This window comes from Durio zibethinus, chromosome 16, assembly GCF_047325235.1.
Source record: "Durio zibethinus cultivar Kanyao isolate XHJ-2024 chromosome 16, ASM4732523v1, whole genome shotgun sequence".
In the NCBI taxonomy this organism is placed as follows: domain Eukaryota; kingdom Viridiplantae; phylum Streptophyta; class Magnoliopsida; order Malvales; family Malvaceae; genus Durio; species Durio zibethinus.
In genome coordinates this window covers 24,941,728-24,959,295 of record NC_143177.1, presented here as the reverse complement: position 1 = coordinate 24,959,295, position 17,568 = coordinate 24,941,728, and the positions used below count along the sequence as shown (strand labels likewise).

At 34.6% G+C, this 17,568-nt stretch overlaps 2 protein-coding genes, 2 long non-coding RNA genes and 1 other non-coding gene across 7 annotated transcripts; 4 read left to right on the top strand and 1 right to left on the bottom strand.

The window, feature by feature from the left end:
- The first annotated feature begins 741 nt into the window (after positions 1–741).
- On the top strand, positions 742–2,670 carry LOC111298174 (uncharacterized). Its single transcript, XM_022892900.2, has 2 exons — positions 742–1,666; positions 1,769–2,670. The coding sequence occupies exons 1-2, from the start codon at positions 1,041–1,043 to the stop codon at positions 2,523–2,525; spliced, it is 1,383 nt and encodes a 460-aa protein (XP_022748635.2). The 5' UTR covers positions 742–1,040; the 3' UTR covers positions 2,526–2,670.
- A 1,687-nt stretch (positions 2,671–4,357) lies between these two features.
- TRNAL-CAA (transfer RNA leucine (anticodon CAA)) lies at positions 4,358–4,441 on the top strand. Its single transcript has one exon. It is a non-coding gene; the product is annotated as a tRNA-Leu (tRNA).
- Positions 4,442–5,057: 616 nt separating this feature from the next.
- Positions 5,058–6,152, top strand: LOC149514475 (uncharacterized). Its single transcript, XR_016328827.1, has 2 exons — positions 5,058–5,394; positions 5,533–6,152. It is a non-coding gene; the product is annotated as an uncharacterized LOC149514475 (long non-coding RNA).
- Positions 6,153–12,494: 6,342 nt separating this feature from the next.
- LOC111298173 (uncharacterized) lies at positions 12,495–14,027 on the top strand. Of its 2 annotated transcripts, XR_016328826.1 has the most exons (3): positions 12,868–13,238; positions 13,378–13,803; positions 13,835–14,027. It is a non-coding gene; the product is annotated as an uncharacterized LOC111298173 (long non-coding RNA). The 2 variants fall into 2 exon arrangements; XR_016328825.1 differs by having other exon boundaries at positions 12,495–13,238; positions 13,378–14,027.
- On the bottom strand, positions 14,016–17,008 carry LOC111298172 (uncharacterized). Of its 2 annotated transcripts, none has more exons than XM_022892898.2 (2): positions 16,539–17,008; positions 14,016–15,886 (listed from the first exon to the last, which is right to left on the bottom strand). In XM_022892898.2, exon 2 carries the CDS (start codon positions 15,830–15,832, stop codon positions 14,201–14,203), a length of 1,632 nt encoding a protein of 543 aa, XP_022748633.2. In that variant the 5' UTR covers positions 15,833–15,886; positions 16,539–17,008; the 3' UTR covers positions 14,016–14,200. The 2 variants fall into 2 exon arrangements, with proteins under 2 accessions (XP_022748633.2, XP_089601769.1); XM_089745643.1 differs by having other exon boundaries at positions 14,016–15,882.
- Between the last annotated feature and the right edge of the window lie 560 nt (positions 17,009–17,568).

Below are 17,568 nucleotides of genomic sequence, written 5' to 3'. Positions count from 1 at the left end.
CGCATTGTGTGCCAGCTCATACTTGTTCTTCAAAGCCGTCCAATTTCTTTAGATGGAATTTCACTCTCAAAATTTATTGATGATGTTTATATTAGCTTTAATTACATTAATTAACTCTATTGTCAAAAAAATCTTATTTGATTTGCTTATTTTTCATTACAATTAAAATTTTAATATAAATTATATATAAATTTAATAAAAATAAATGTATTTTGACTTCGATTTATTAATATAATAATTTTATATTTTAAGACGATATTGATATTAAAATTACTATGTCTCATTGGAATGGAAGAAACTATAATTATTTGGGGGAAAATTGATTATTTTTTGGCATGATTTATGAAATATGATTTATAAATTAAGATGGTTAAAAAAATATTCAAAGTTATTTATGAATTTTCTGTATCATATTTTTTATTTACTAAAATAAAAGCCAAGAATAACAAGCTGTCGAAATAATTAAATGTGACTATAAACTTTGAATCACATTTTTTATATGAAAAAAATTGTATGAAATAATTATGCGGCATAGTATATATATATATATATATTTTATATATAATTATATTATTGAAAAAAATTAATAATTTATTATAAAATAAATAATTAATATATTAAAATAAATATTTATCATTTAATTATCATATGTATAATAAATATATAATTATATGACATAATTTAAATAAAAAAATATGCTATGGTATAATTGTTTCCAGCAATCCTTTCTATTTGATTATCAAGTGTGACCTAAGTTTGAGCTCACCACATTTTCTCTTTTATATATATGCAGCAACCCAGCTATATTACAGGCTGTTTTTTCTTCTCTGTTTCTCCCATTAAACCTTTTTTTTTTTTTTTTTTGTATTTATATAGATCTCTCTATACGTTTGCTTTATCCTTTTTGAATGCTTAAGTTGGCAAACTCTTCGTTCGGGCCCCAAAACCTCTACACTAAGTAATTCGTAAGCTGCAGCAGCAACAACACAGTAGAAGAAGAGAAAAAAAAAACCCATTAAAACCAGGAAAAAGAAAGCTTAATGGATCCGTGCCCTTTTGTACGGATCCTGGTGGGTAATTTGGCCCTGAAATTTCCGGTACCAGCAAAGCCCTCACTTTCAAGAATCCACCCTTCTACTTTTCCATGTTTTTGCAAGATTAAACTCAAGAACTTCCCTCACCAAGTGGCTACAATCCCTTTTATCCAATCACAAGAAGACAGCAACAACTCTTTTCAGAAATCGCTCGCTGCATGTTTTAGTCTAAGCAAGTCGCAGATGGATAGTATAATCTCGAGAGGAGGTTCATCATATAAAGTTTCTATCGAGGTTTACGCTGATCCTGATGGCAGTACTTGTGGATTGGCATCTGGAAAGTTGTTGGGGAGGGTTTCAGTGCCTTTGGATCTACGTGGAGCGGAGTCAAGGCCGTCTGTTGTGCAAAATGGATGGGTTGATATAGGCCAAAATAGAAGCAACAAGAATGGATCATCTGCGCAGTTGTGTTTAACTGTCAGGACTGAACCTGACCCGAGATTTGTGTTCCAGTTTGGTGGGGAGCCTGAGTGTAGTCCTCAGGTTTTTCAGGTTCAAGGGAGTGTTAAACAGGCAGTTTTTACATGCAAGTTTGGTTTCAGGAACTCGTGCGATCGGAACTTGGGATCAAGGTCAATTTTTAACTAGTACTAGTAAAAGTTTTGACTTTGCGTTTAATTTATTGTTGTTGTCAAAGTGTTTCTAAAATTTTTTATTGTTATATTATTCTGCAGATCATCTTTGTCAGAATCAAGCACTGCAAGAACTTGGCTACCGTCTTTGAAAACAGATAAAGACCAGTCCTCCAAAGAACGAAAAGGATGGTCAATTACAATCCACGACCTCTCAGGCTCTCCGGTAGCAATGGCATCAATGGTGACCCCATTTGTCCCCTCTCCTGGAACGGACAGGGTCAGCCGGTCCAACCCAGGTGCATGGCTAATTCTCCGTCCAGGATGTGGAACCTGGAAACCCTGGGGCCGCCTTGAGGCCTGGCGTGAACCTGGTTTCACTGACGCCCTTGGATACCGATTTGACCTCTTCCACGATGATATCGCCGCCACAGACACAACCACCATCGTCGACAGTTCCACCGTCAGCACCAAACATGGCGGAAAATTCACCATGGATAGGACTACTAATATAGCAACACTATCACTAAGCCCACAAGGCAGCTGTGACTTAGGGTCAAAGTCACGTTCCGGGTCAAGAGCAGGATCCGGATCAGGGTCAGATTTCGGGTTTGGGGTTTCCCTTTCCCCGCAGAGTTTGTACAGGGGTGGGTTTGTAATGTCATCGACGGTGGAAGGTGTGGGTAAATGCAGTAAACCGGAAGTAGAAGTAGGGGTACAGCAAGTGACATGCACAGAGGACGCAGCAGTATTTGTGGCATTGGCAGCGGCCATGGATCTAAGCATGGATGCTTGTCGGTCCTTCTCTCAAAAGCTAAGGAAAGAGTTGAGGCGGCAAACTCAGAACTTTGTCGTTTAATGTGGTGGGGTTTTGTCGTTTTAGGTTGTTAGGTGTTTTTGGATTGGGATTCCTTTGTCAGAAAACTAACAGCACTTTTTGAGCTGGATGTAACGATTAGTTTTTACAGTGCGGAATGACAAGGCAGGATTTTTTTTCTTCTAAATTTTCTTGTGATCAGTGAATTTTTTCATTGTTTTATTCATATCTTTTGTTCTTTATATTTGTTGTTTATACAGTATATGCTATCATATGCTTTCTTTCGTCTGAGAATCCTATGTTGGAAAGGTGGAAGTATTGATATAAATCCCTTTTTTTTTTTTATGCAGAGATTCATGTTCATGGCGATATTCGTATGGATAAGGATAAGAATTTTTAAATATTAATTAAACTAAATTAGATTTTGTCATCTTTTTAAAACAAGATTAAACAAATTATATTCACTGAATGTATGATAGGAGACGATTGTTTTGAGTTACTCTGAAAATCCCATTACAAAACTACAATTTCCATATTGTTCTAAATTTCTAATAGGATGCTGCTGGAAAAAACAATTTTCCAATCTGTGCATATCTATTTCTAGTTTTGAAGTGTTATGTACTACTATTACCTGTACTTTTTTTTATTGGATTTTGTTATTTATATGCTTTAAAAGTTGAAATTGTGTGAAAGCACAACCTTTCTATTATTGCAATGGAGAAATTTCCTTTCATAATAATGTTGAAGCAGATTGCAGTTTGCCAAGCCATATATCAACTTCAATTTTTAATTCTGTTCTTGTACTTTGTTCCTCCAATGACTTTTTTTCTCTCTCTAATTAATAATGCAACATTTATTAGTTAGGGACCTCATGTTAATTTTGTTTAGCAACTTGGAGCAAGAAATTGAAAATTTTGTTTCCTGCAACTGCAAGCATAGACATCATTGTAACAGAAGTTTTCAGATTTATGAAATGTAGATAAGAATATAGGATAAGACAAACAGTGCAACAAACATTTGTCTTAACAGTTACTGAAGTCCTTGGAAGGGCATTTTGCATCTGAACTCTTCTCATTGGCACATTTTCTGCATTTAACCTTGAGAACAAGGCCCTCTACTTGGTTATTTTTCTGTTATTCGTATATGCGCTTGGTCGTTTCTTGACTCAGTACCTAACATATGGTACAATGACCATCAGGAATCTCACAGCTGTTAGCTTCTTCGCGGGTATCAGTTTTGTCATTACATTTATTAGTAAATGGCATAAAAATTAGCAGCACACACCGCTCTCGTTTGAATATCTAGCCCACATATACCTTTGAAATTGAATTTTGCACCTAATACTGTAATAACATTTATACCTCCCTGATCCTACCTGTTAGATCAGGAATCTCTCAGGTGTTACCTAATACTATAATAACTGGAGTAGTTAATTTTCTAGCTATCCATATGTGCTTTACCTCAACCTGATCCTACCTGTTAGATCAGGACATGCAGTTAGGGGTAGTGCAGTTGCTCTGGATAAACATACATATAAAGTCATCTAATCTTCGTTTTTCATAGTCCAGACATGTCTGTGTAATGTCATCATCCTGTCAAGCATTTAAAACGGGATTGAAAGAGCCTTTGTTAATGAGACAGATATTGACATTTCAGCATCTCTTTTTCAAAATTTTAAGCACTTTTTTCATGTTACTACAAAAAATTCGAGGTTTTCTATACTTACATAAAACAAAAGGATGCAATTCAATTTAACAGTGATCATTTGCTTTACATTTCATCAGGAACTATAATGAAGTATGGTGACTGGTGAATAATTTCTGCTTTTTCGTAACTTAAATTTATTCTAGGTTAAGCCGAACCAGAACCAACGAGTCAGGATGGCCGAGTGGTCTAAGGCGCCAGACTCAAGTTCTGGTCTTCGTGAGAAGGCGTGGGTTCAAATCCCACTTCTGACATTCAATTTACTTCAACATGAATTTTTTCACAGTTCAAACTCAGCAGTAAAAATAATTTTGCTTCCTATTATTATTATTGTAATCGGGAGATAAACAAAGTTATTTCAGCAGACCAGGTACCGTTATACATTCTACAACATCAGTCACAGAATCCATCACAAACTACAAAATAAACTGGCATTTCAGAAATTAGATTGCTTTGGCTTCATTGCATTCAAAGACAATACAAAATGTTTGTCAATGGTCAGTATCCAGAGCATTCATCCAATGAGGAGTCACAATTGGCCAAGAAAATCTTAGAATAAATACAAAATTTCACTAAAAAACGAATAAATAGTTAGTAAGCAGAATAATTAAAAATACCAAGAAAAATCATCGTTCGGCTTAGCGGCTCAGAAGATATAGCTGCAAGTTCAGAATGGGCTTAGAAGCTCAACGACTCGGCTTTCCCTCAAGAAACGGCTCGAAGGGTGGCTCACAATTGGCTACTAGAAATCGAGTCAAAAAGAGGCCGCTATTGGGTCGGATTACTGGTGGAGCAGCACGCGGGTTGTCAAAAAGTCTATTCCAAAAATTGGCACGATTTTAAATCATTATAAAGGGTTACAATCCGATCATTCTCTCATTTTTCTCCCTTATTTTCTCTCTCTAATGTGATGCTTGCTCTGTCCTATCTCTTAAACAGTAGCCAAGAACTTGTGTGTCTTCCTCAAACTCCGGCATAGTCCTATTACCGTCCACCGCTGACCTCCATCGGCGGTCACTCATCGGCCAATGTCCGGTCACTTGTTTGCTCCGAAACTTGTCGCAATACTCTTTCTCAATCTCGTCGTCTCAGATTTAGGTGCAGATTCTTCAAAAACTTGCTTGCTTCGCGTGAATCTGCCTTGGAAGGTAACGGATATGAATTCAAGAACCTCTTTCCTTGCTACGCCGATCACCGCCACCCCAAGGTATGTTCTTGCTCTTGTTCTTGGCTTTTTCCTCACCCGATTGGAGACCCAAAACCTTTTGAATAAGCGCAAACAAAGCCCGAAAAAAATTGCTTCCTTGTTTCTGACTTTACTTTATTGTTTTCTTTACCTTGTCAGCGTTTTTTATGGACGGTGAATAATCTTTTGGCAAGAGATGGGTGATGAGGCTGGATTCCTTTTGGGCTTCTGGGTGGCAGTCAGAGTGATGGTCCCTTCTGATTATTTGTTGGAATTGAATTTGGGGCTGTGGTTGGGTGTGCCACGTACCGCCTTGGTTTCAGCATAGTGAATTTGCAGATGGTGAAATGATTTTACCCTACTTTTTGTTTTTGTTTCCTGGAGTCTTCTGAGTAATTGCTGGGTGTTCTAGATTTTCTTTTTTTGCTAGGTGTTTGATGGCTATGTGACTTTTGCTGATAGAATTAGGATTGAATGGAATCAGACAAAAGGGCTTTTAAGTGGGTGGTGTTGTTTAGGGGTTCGATTGTGGATTGACAGTAGACTAGGGTTGGATAACTATGCAAGGGGTATTCTGTTGGCAATAGGTTTTCCAGGAACTTACTGATATTCCTAGTAATCACTCGATTTTCTTCCTTTTGTAATTGCCCCCCTTTTGCAGTGTAATTGCTGTTGCTTAAATAATAGTGATGAGGGTAGGATCTCAGTTTAAAACTGAGCATCCTATCCTATTCAATCGGGATTTTAATTTCAAAAAGGCAATTGAATTTTAAACCAAATCTTATCACCTGTTTTATCTTTTTTATTTTTCTATCCTTTTATTTACTTTCAGATAAAGTATCTACAGTTATCTTTCTTTACATATTTTTTATGAAACAGAGATTATGCAAAGACGTAGACACCCATCATGGCCTTATTCAAGAAAAAAATACTTTGTTGTTGATTGAATCGAGTTTAAAAATGAAATGACGTGAAGATGTATCTGACATTGGTTGAAATCTAAAACAATGACCTGAATGGAACCAAAGTCTAAGATAAATAGCTTGGACTGAATCAAAGAAAGATCTGACATAGGTCAAAATCCAAAACAAAATAACCTGGATTAATTCGAAATCTGAAATAGTTAACTTGGATTGAATCGAAGAAGGATCTGGCATAGATCGAAATTCAAAACAAAATGACCTGGATGAAATCAAAATTTGACTTTACAACAATTACAAAATTTCAAAACTTCAAAAGTTCATGATTTGAAGCATTCAAAAATTTCATAATCGAAAATTCGCAAGACAAGTTGAAACTCAACGATTCACAATTCAGTTAAAAAAAATCATAAATTTGAAATTCAAAGGTTTGTAATTCAAAGATTCGTGGGAAAAATTTGCAAGAATTTCATATTCGTAAGTTTTGGAGATTCGCAAGAGATTCAGATTCACAAGAATTGAAAATTCGTAAAGAATTAGAGATTCGTAAAGTTTTCAAATTTACAAAAATTAAAGATTCATAAAGTTTTCAGATTCACAAGAATTGAAGATTCGCAAGACTTTCAGATTGAAGATTCATAAAATTTTCGAATTCGCAAGAATCGAAGATTCGCAAAGCTTTCTGATTTGCAAGAATTGGATATTCACAAGACTTTCAGATTAGAGATTCAAAAAATTTTCGGATTCACATTTGAAAAAACTTCTAGAGATTCACAACTAGAGTTTCAAAGGTTCTCATTCAAAAATTTTACAATTTCATCCAAAATTTTCAAGATTCCGATTAAAAAACTCTGAGTATTCACATCAAAAAAATTTTAAAACTCAAATATTTTTATTTGAATTATTAGAGATTATTCTTGGAGGTTTTACAAATCATCCTCATTATTGAAAGGGTTTCTTCAAAAGGTTTCACAACTTTAAAAGTCAGGATGTTTTCCTCGTCAAAAATCTCATCATGCAAATTTTTAAAGTTTCGAAGTTTAAAATTTCCCTACCAAAGTCAAAATTTGTATAATAATGATGCGAATGCTTTCTTAATGATGCAAATGTAACAAACCAGTTTCTCACAACAATGCAAATGCCGTACTCTAAACCATGATTCGCATGTTCACTATATGATGCAAATGCGTGATTAAACCATGATGCAAATGCAATGTAATGTAATGCAAATGTCCTTAAAACCAGCACCATGACATTCTAATTGATTGTGGTAATAAGGTTCTCAAGACTCCACCATCTCACATTTCATTTTTAACTTCCCAATAATAGCCAATTTCGCTAACTGATCCATGCTATTTCCAGCATTTGATCATAAGCCACATATTATATTGGTTGATCCATCACCATATTCACCATTTGGGTACCACATTTGCCTTTTCAAATCAACTTCTCAACTTTCTTTCATATTTTTCATTTTTTGTGCCCCTATCATCTTGGATTTTTTTTCAAAGGAATGCATGAATTTTTTATGAATATTGTCATCCATTGGTTATCATTTCAATTCATGACAAGCACAATGCAATCATATATTTGCTTGATTTATTTTGAGGATGCAAAAATAAATGAGAGTAAGGTGAATTGAGAGAAAAGGGAATTAATACAAGAACAAATTTGGTACAAAATTATATAGATTAAGGAACAAATTCAAAGCATGTCACTAGGGTAAGTGTTTGAATGGTATAATAATATCTGAATAATGAATATTCAAATAATTTCTAACATTAATCTAAGATTCTTTTTAAAAACTCATTCCATTGACTTTTAAAATCATTTTAAGCTTTCACATTTGGCCTCAATTTCAAAGGATTTTCAGATAACATTGATCTTCCATATATTGAACTGTTATTATTGTTTTCAGGTCAGATGTCTTTCTACCCAAATTGCCCTTTTGATTTTCAATTTGAGTATTCTTTTTTCTTCATTTTTATTTTTTTATTTTTTTATTTTTTCTCTTTTTTTTTTCTTTCTATTATTGATATCTCTTCCACATCAATCTCTAGAGTAATGAAACACGATTCTGTTGTTCTGTCATGAGCATGCCTTAGTCTAACATATGATCATTCAATTTGAGCATTCACATTTGATCCAAATGAACTTTTAAAGGTTGTAATGTAGGTCATGGTGAGGGGTCATAAAAGAAATGGATAAAATAAGTTCAAAACATGTGTTTAAAGAGTTTAAAACCAATGGATCATTTTCCATCATGTGATGCAATTTGACATTTTGCCCCATTTCACATCATTTCACTACTTTTTCCTTCTTTCATCTGATCCCTCTTATTATTTTACCCAAATCATGTGTGATATTCATTTTTCTTTTTTCTCTTTTTTTTGTTTTGCTTTTCTTTCTTTTTTTTTATTTGAAACCCTTTTACAATCTTTTGCCTTCTTTTTATCAAAATTGCCCCTAGTATGGGGGTGATCCTTGATCAAGGTTCCTTAGAAAAAAAAATCATAATAGGTTCAAAGGGAGAACAATGAATGATTTTTCAAACAGTAAAAGAAATGTGGCCATTTTTCACCTTAAAGGTGAATGCTTTCCTTGAACATCATTTATTGAACAAAAATAAGCTCATGAATCTTTACACATCTTTAAGATATATCTATTCCATATGTACTAGCAGCTAGCTTCTTTTGTTCAAATAGTTTTCTCAGATCAATGTTAATGAGTTCTCAAAATTAAATCTTAAAATTATTATTATCATTGTCTAAGCATTCATCCTTTGAAATTTGAGAATGGGAATGAAAAGTTATGAAAAGTAACAAAGCATAGAACAATGGTTGAATAAAAGAGAAAATGTAATGAAATGCATTATCCTTGCATTTTGTTAAAATGATAAAAAATGAAATCTTATTACATAAAAGAAATCTTAGCATTTCTTTAAAAGAAATCCAAACAACTTTTAACTAGTATCAACATCTTTGTTTTTCCCCAAGACTATGCTCTTGCATGATCGATTGAATGATTCTTACTGCCATTTAATTTTTTTGATTCATCGAAGCTTACCAAGCCTTTTTGGATCAAACTTTGCAACTTATGCTTAAAAGCAAGGCAAATTTTTATAGAATGGCCAACATTTTCATTATGGTTATCGTATGTGGCATTAGCATCATACCATTGGAGATAGGGTGACTTTAATGGTTCTAGAATAACATGAGATACTAAGTTATTTTTAACCAGTTCTGAAAATAACTTAGTGTAAGTCATGAGGATAGGGTCAATGTGTGCCATTTCTTAATTATTTTGAGATTTTCTTAAATCACCCGCTTGGTTATTAGGCATCGAATCTAATGTAGTAATAGGACTGGGCCTATACGTGCGTGTTTGAAAAGTTGGTCGAAAGACTGGGTGTGGAACATGATGGTAAGAGATTGGTGTAACATGATTAATGGTCGGATAATATGGAGGATATACTGGCTGTAGGTATGGGGCATAACTTTTGAATTGTTGTCCTTTAAAACTCAGAGCATAAGCTTCACTTTTTTTTTGGACATCCCACCCTTCTTTATATTGAAAGTCTTTCCCTCTTCAAGCTTGCCACTCTTAATGGCATTCTCTATCATTTTTTCGGAGATCACCATATCGGTAAAATTTTTGATGGTATTTTCAATCATTTTCTTATAATATAGAGGTTTCAGAATATTTATAAATAAGATGATTGTTTCTTTTTCAATGAGAGGTGGTTGAACTTGGGTAGCTATATCTCTTCACCTTTGTGTATATTCTTTAAAGCTTTCAGAAGGTTTCTTTTTCATACTTTATAGAGATAGACAATCTGGAGCTAAGTCTATAATGTGTCGATATTAGGCGATGAATGCCTTTGCCAAATTGTTTCATAACTAGATACGAGTTCGATCTAATTGAACATACCACCTTGCGACTGAGCCAATGAGATTATCTTGAAACACATGCATCGGTAGTTTCTCATCATAAGCATGAGCAGCCATTTTACGACAATACATGGTAACATGAGTTACCAGGCATTTTATCCCATCGTATTTTTTAAATTCGGAGACTTTAAATTTTGGTGGGATGACCACATCTAGAACTAAGTATAGTTCAGCTGCATCTACAGAGTCAAAAATCCATTCCTTCGATGGCTCATACTCTCTCTTCTAAAAGGTTCATTTGTTTCATGCTTAAGTCTTTTATCACCTTAGAAGTCTTCATCTTCAATCTCTCGTTCTCTTTAAGATCATTAAAATTAGAGACCTCAATTGGATCACACGCATTTGGCCCAAAGGTAGGGTTAGTGTAGCTATGAAATGGCACTTCAGGATATGCCCCAAAAAATGACATCCGTGGGGCTTGTGTGTTTTAAAGAGATTGGCTTTGATTTAGGCCAAACTCGAAAAGGTGTAGAGAATCCACAATATCATGTTTCTCATTTAAATTAGGGGTTTTTTTTTACTGTTTTGCCTTTATCTAATTTTTGTAACATCTCCATCATCTTTGCTAACTCCGATTTTTATCTCCTATTGAGCGTTTCAATCTTGTCCATATGGGTACTTTGTTCATGTTCCATTTGCCTTGTTCACGATCGAGTATTATACGGGTGATGTGCAGGTTGACTTGAATTTGTCAACGGTCGAGCTATCCTTAAACATTTGATTACCACAAATTAAGATGCTTAGATTACTACATGTTCATGTCATGAAAGAAATACTATAAAAATAATCTTAATATGATTTCAAGCTAACATATGCGAAATGAATGCCAAAAATATATGCAGCCTAATGTTATCATGCTTTAAGTGAAAGAAAAATGGATAAAAGAAGAAAAAATCAATTAACATACATCTTATCATAACAATTCATACAACATGACAACAATAGTTAATTTCCACTCAAGAAAAAATCAATCATTGCAAAAATGTAACTTAGCTATTGGATTTTTTTACAGAAAGAGAAGGTAAGGCTTTAACCACGGGTTAGGTTCCTCGTGCTCACTATATGTGGTTTAAAGTTGATAATTTAAAGGTTCTCAAATTTCTCTTTACATCATTATCCATCATAGACTAGTAAGGCACACTAATCCTCATTCATTACAGGCTGTAAGCAGAAATGATTCAATTTAAGTGGGAGTATTTCGCTAGCCACTGCGAAAGCATTAGAACCTCACGAAAGTATAGGTACTTTACTCTCTCTTAGAAAGATAGAGCTCGGGTATAGAGCCCATATTATACATATGCATATGAATGACATAGTTAGCAACATAAATAAATAAAATGAATGGAAAAAAAAATCCTTACAAAGAATTCAATTTTATTTGGCTTTTTGGATAACACGAATTTATTTGTTGGTTGACTCTCGACTTTTCTCAAGTGGAGTCGCTAAACTATCATAACGTCTAGATTCATGGACCTATCATCAGACATTGATTTATAAGTCATCACCAATCTTTTTTGTTTAAATGTAATTGATCATCTGATTGAATCTATCTCTTTTTAAAGAAAAATCTTAAGCTTGACTTAAGTATCTTTAAAATGTAGATTTAATGTCTACGAAACCCAAACTAAGTTCAGGAGTACAATTACATGTGAGAAAGGTTATAGCACCCCCACGACGCCCATCAAAGGATGATACTAACTTGATTTTGTATTATCCATTAAGCCTTAAAAATCTTGTCGAGTAATTAACTATTAAAAATTATTCTTAATTAACTCCAATACTTTTGGTAAAAAACTAATAAAACTTTCTCACCTGAAGAGTATGTAAGAAAACTACTGTTTCTCCAACAGAGACTTCGTCGTCAAATTATTTTACACTAAAAATTTTAAAAAAAAATTGAGACTTTTAATTTTTTTCTCAAAATATTTTTTTGAAATTTTTTATTTTCAAGAAAAATTGATACTTTAACTTTTCTTTAAAATATTTTTTTGAAATTTTTATTTTCAAATAAAATTGATACTTTCAACTTTTCTTTAAAAAAATATTTTTTGAAATATTTTGGTATTCTAAGATTATCACCATTCTTTGGAAATATTTTTATTTATTTTTCCTAAAACAAAATTTTCACTCAAAAACGAATAAATAGTTAATAAGCAAAATAATTAAAAATACAAAAAAAAATTCATCGTTCGACTTAATGGCTCGGAAGATATGACTGCAGGTTCAGAATGGGCTTAAAGGCTCAACGACTCGACTTTCCCTCAATAAACGGCTCGAAGGGTGGCTCACAATTAGCTACTAAAAATTGGGTCAAAAAGAGATCGCGATTGGGTCTGATAACCAGTGGAACAGCACGCAGGTTGTCAAAAAGTCTATTCCAAAAAACGACATGGTTTTAGATTATTATAAAGGGTTAAAATCCGATCATTATCTCATTTTTCTCTCTTATTTTCTCTCTCTAATGTAATACTTATGTTTTAAGTCGAGACTTAAATTTTGAATTCACATTATTTTAAAATATAAACATTCACTCATTCAACGTTTTAAATTATTTTATCTATCACGATTCATATATTTATGAAATATTATTCATTTTTATCTTTTGATATCACAATAAAAAAAATGATATAAATTTATATCTCTCAATAACTTTTTTTTTATATTGGATGTGAAATTTAAAATTCTTTTTCAAGTCCGTGTCACTTGTTCTGTCCTATCTCTTAAACAGTAACCCAGAGCTTGTGTGTCTTCCTCAAACTCCGGCAAAGTCTTACTACCGTCCACTGCTGACCTCCGTCGGCGGCCACTCACCGGCCAATGTCCGGTCCCTTGTTTGCTCTGAAACTTGTCGCGAGACTCTTCTTAATCTCGCCGTCTCGGATCTAGGTACAGATTCTTCAAAAACTTGCCTGCTTCGCGTGAATCTGCCTTGGAAGGTAGCGGATATGAACTCAAGAACCTCCTTCCTTGCTGCGCCGATCACCGCCGCCCCAAGGTATGTTCTTTCGCTTGTTCCTGGCTTTTTCCTCACCCGATTGGAGACCCAAAACCTTCTGAATAAGCGCAAACGAAGCCCGGAAAAAAATTGCTTCCTTGTTTCTGACTTTGCTTTATTGTTTTCTTTACCTTGTCAGCGTTCTTTATCGACGGTGAATGACCTTTTGGCAAGAGATGGGTGATGAGGCTGGATTCCTTTTGGGCTTGGGTGGCAGTCAGAGTGATGGTCCCTTCTGATTATTTGTTGGAATTGAATTTGGGGCTGTGGTTGGGTGTGCCGCACACCGCCTTGGTTTCAGCATAGTGAATTTGCAGATGGTGAAATGACTTTGCCCTGCTTTTTGTTTTTGTTTCCCCGAGTCTTCTGAGTAATTGCTGGGTGTTCTAGATTTTCTTTTTTTGCTAGGTGTTTGATGGCTGTGTGACTTTTGCTGATAGAATTAGGATTGAATGGAATCAGACAAAAGGGCTTTTCAGTGGGTGGTGTTGTTCAGTGGTTCGATTGTGGATTGACGGTAGACTAGGGTTGGATAACTATGCAAGGAGTATTCTGCTGGCAATAGGTTTTCCAGGAACTTATTCTGCTGGCAATAGGTTTTCCAGGAACTTACTGATGTTCCTAGGAATCGCTCGATTTTCTTCCTTTTGTAATTGGCCCCCCTTTTGCAGTGTAATTGCTATTCCTTAAATAATGGTGATGAGGATAGGATCTCAGTTTAAAACTGAGCATCCTATCCTATTCAATCGGGATTTTAATTTCAAAAAGGCAATTGAATTTTAAACCAAATCTTGTCACCTGTTTTATCTTTTCTGTTTTTTTATCCTTTTATTTACTTTCACATAGGGTGTCTACAAGTAGCAGCACTCTAAAAACACCAACTGTTTATGAATCAAAATAGAGTGCAAAGATATCAATTTTAGAGCACTCACAGAAACTGAACAGCCATATAATCGGATTTCTCATTCAGCTGCAGCATCTTCATTGTTGCTCCCTTCTATTGTAATATCTGGCAATGTACTCAAATCTATACGTGCATCTGTCTCTTCTTGGGGGAGGGTATTGTCAGAAGAATCAATGGGATCTTGCTGAACTCTATCCACTGTCTCTATAAACGAGGTAGATTCTGAGCTTTCATCTCTTCCACCTGATTTGTTGTCACCTTTTGATTTGTCATTCTGAGTTGAATCAGTAATCTCCTTATTCATGGAAGACTCAGAACTGTCCCTTCCAGCTGTTGCATTTATCTTGGGGATATCCTCTGACATACCAGACTCAGCATTAGTAGAAGAATTCGAGGATTCTGTTGTGGCTGAATCTACATTTTCAGTTTTACTTGAATCAACAGCTATGGAATCAGTCGGCTTCCGATTAGAATTCATCTCATTGGCTTGCTCTTTATATTTTTCTTCAGTTACCAAACCATCTCCTGTTGCATTTTGAGAAGAAGTCGATTTCAAAATGATAGCTGTTCCATTCTGCAGAGAACAAGGCATTCCTGTATTCACTTCTGCAGGCTTATTGCCTGTTTCTTTTCTCACTACCGTGGAGTTTTTGCTTGCTTGGTTAATTAAGTCAGTTGTGTTTGTTGTACTTGGAAGAGAGATATACTCCAAGTTGGATGATCCATTCTCATAAGCATTTTCATTAGTGTATGTCACATTCAAGGAACTACCACCTTCAGAGTATTTACCTTCATCGACCTTCAAGTCTGACTTGTTTTCATCACCATTAATTTCCTCAGTACTATTGGCTTTGGTCTCCTGCTCCGAAACATTCATTGTTGAATTTTCATTAGAATTTTCCATATTTAATTTATCAGCTTCAGAGTTACTAATTAGGGTGTCATGGGACACTGCACTGGAAGCATCATCTGCCTTGTAATGCTCCTCTCTTGCCTCATGTGCATTCTTGCCACCTTCATTGTGATTCTGATCATTTGCTAAATTGTCAATTTCTTCTTGACCCTCGTTCTCTTCATTTTCTTTATCATCACCCTCTACTTCTCTTTCTTTCTCCTCATCTAGAAATTCTTCTTCATGATCAGCTTCACCATCTGCTCTTTCTTGCTCATTTTCGTCGACCTCATCATCTCCATCTCCTCTTCCCTCACGTTCTGCTTCTTCATCCTTAATATCAGCTTCTTGCTCTTCATCATCATGCATGCTGCCTTCATCTTCCTTCACTTCTTCTTCATGTTTACTTGCTTCTCCTTGCTCCTCTTCTTCACGTTTTCTTGTTCCTTCTTGCTCCTCTTCTTCAAGCCTCTTAGCTTGTTCTTCTTGTTCTTCATCATGCTTATTTTCCTCCTCAACTCCATTTTCTTCTTCCTCTTCTTCCTCATGCTTGTAGTTCTTAGATACTTCCTGCACATGGGGGAGCTCTTTCCTCCCAAATTGTAGAATCACATCATCACGTTGCACTTTCACAGAGGCTTTAGCATCTCTCTCTTCAAATTCTTTTCTCTTATCATGGGAGCGCTTGACTTGGTATATCAACCAGAAGCAAACCCCGAGTAACAGACAAATCTGAAGGACATGCTTCATCTTGATACCTTTGGATCTTTGGTTTCTACTAGCTGACTTCTTAAACATGATGAAAATACCGACACCAATTTCCTTTCTCTGAAGGAACTGCCTGAATCCTTTCTAAGATATAAACATATAATACTGAATGATTAACAAAGAGTAATAAACCATTTAAAAGATCAAATTGCATGTTCTTTACCATATTTCCTTCTGCTTGTCCAAATATTTTCAATATCATTACCAAATAGGTTTTCAAGTTATTTCATAGTTTTTCGACCAACCAAACTAATGGTGGTTATTTTTTCTTCACTCTTCTCTTAATCTTGGCACCATGCATGACATTGACTGAACAGAGACCAACTCCCATAAAATAAAAAGGGAGGGAATATAAAATTCTTTTAGTTTCTCATATAATGCAGAGAATGTTTTAGCATATGAAGGAAGCTCAGAAATGGATAAATAGTTTGGTTACATAAAACAAATCAGGGGCAATAACAATTCCTGACCAAATGGAGCAAACAATGTACTTATTTTTTTTTATTAAAAAAGGCCCTAAACCCAGAAGAGGAAACCCCATGGAAGAAGCCCTAACTAAGAGGAAGATAACACATTGAAGCAATCCCATCAAACTTGAATGAAAAATCTCAAAATTTGAGATTTACAAACAAAACCCATTTCCCAAAATAGCTGGTAACATGAAACAAAGAAACAAAAGACAAAACTTATCATACTTAAGCCTTGAAAAAAGAAGGTAGATAAAGCAAGGAGATACCTGGAGAAAAAAGAGACTCAGACAAAAGATACAGCAGTTAAAGTTGTCAAGACAAGATGGTTTTAAGACAGAGATAATGGTAAAGAAAGTCTTTCACAGTTCTCACTGCCTTCTTCCGGATCCAACACAAAAGGGATGAATGGCCTTCCACCATTTCTATTCTTCTAGCCCCCAGATTTTACCTTTCGGTCGCTCACCCAAAAACGATTTGGCCATTAGCTTATTGCACATATTTTTTAAGACAAAAATGTCATCCTATGTCTTAAGAAAATATCTGATGTCCTTTTTTTTTGGTTGTCTTGGGAATTATTTCTCAGGGAAACAGCTTTGAATATTGATAAGATTTGGAACGTTATAAAACGATTGATAGGACGAGGGTTCCACTTGTAAGAGACCCACATCGCCATGGTTACATGGCACATGTTTCCCTATGCTAAAAAAAATGTGACAATAAGAGTAAGTTTTTATAAAACCTCAAAATTGATTTGTTTTTTGGTCCGTTAGGTTAGGACTAGGGACGGTAATCAAATTCGTCTTCGATGGGTTTTGACTCGATCCGATCTTATAAAATCGAGTTTTTTTTTTAATTTTGAATTTTGGATCGGGATCGAGTCGGATAAATTTATGTAATAGTCGGGTCGGGTTCGGGTATGCCTAAAATCCAGCCTTACCCGACCCGACATTATTAAAAAATAATTTTTTAATTAATTAATTAATTATTTATTTATTTATATATATATTTATATAATAATATTTTTAAATATTTATATTTAAAAAATAATATTTTATATTTAAAAAAATAATATTTTATTAATTTCGAGTCGAATCGAATCGGATACGATTTATATATTGTCGGATCGAATTGAGATCGAATATTAAAATAATTCGGATCGAAATCGAAATCGAATTTAATGAGCAAAAAATCGAGTCGAATTCGGGACGAGTAAAACCCGACCCGATGCCATCCCTAGACAGGACCATGGATCCACCTTTGCAAAATTTACCACTCTTAAGTTTTGTGCTCATAGTA

Coding starts and splice junctions, on each gene's coding strand:
- LOC111298174 (XM_022892900.2), top strand. CDS start 1,041: ATGGATCCGTGCCCTTTTGTACGGATCCTGGTGGGTAATTTGGCCCTG. Junction 1,667..1,768: donor GATCGGAACTTGGGATCAAG/GTCAATTTTTAA, acceptor ATTATTCTGCAG/ATCATCTTTGTCAGAATCAA.
- LOC111298172 (XM_022892898.2), bottom strand. CDS start 15,832: ATGTTTAAGAAGTCAGCTAGTAGAAACCAAAGATCCAAAGGTATCAAG.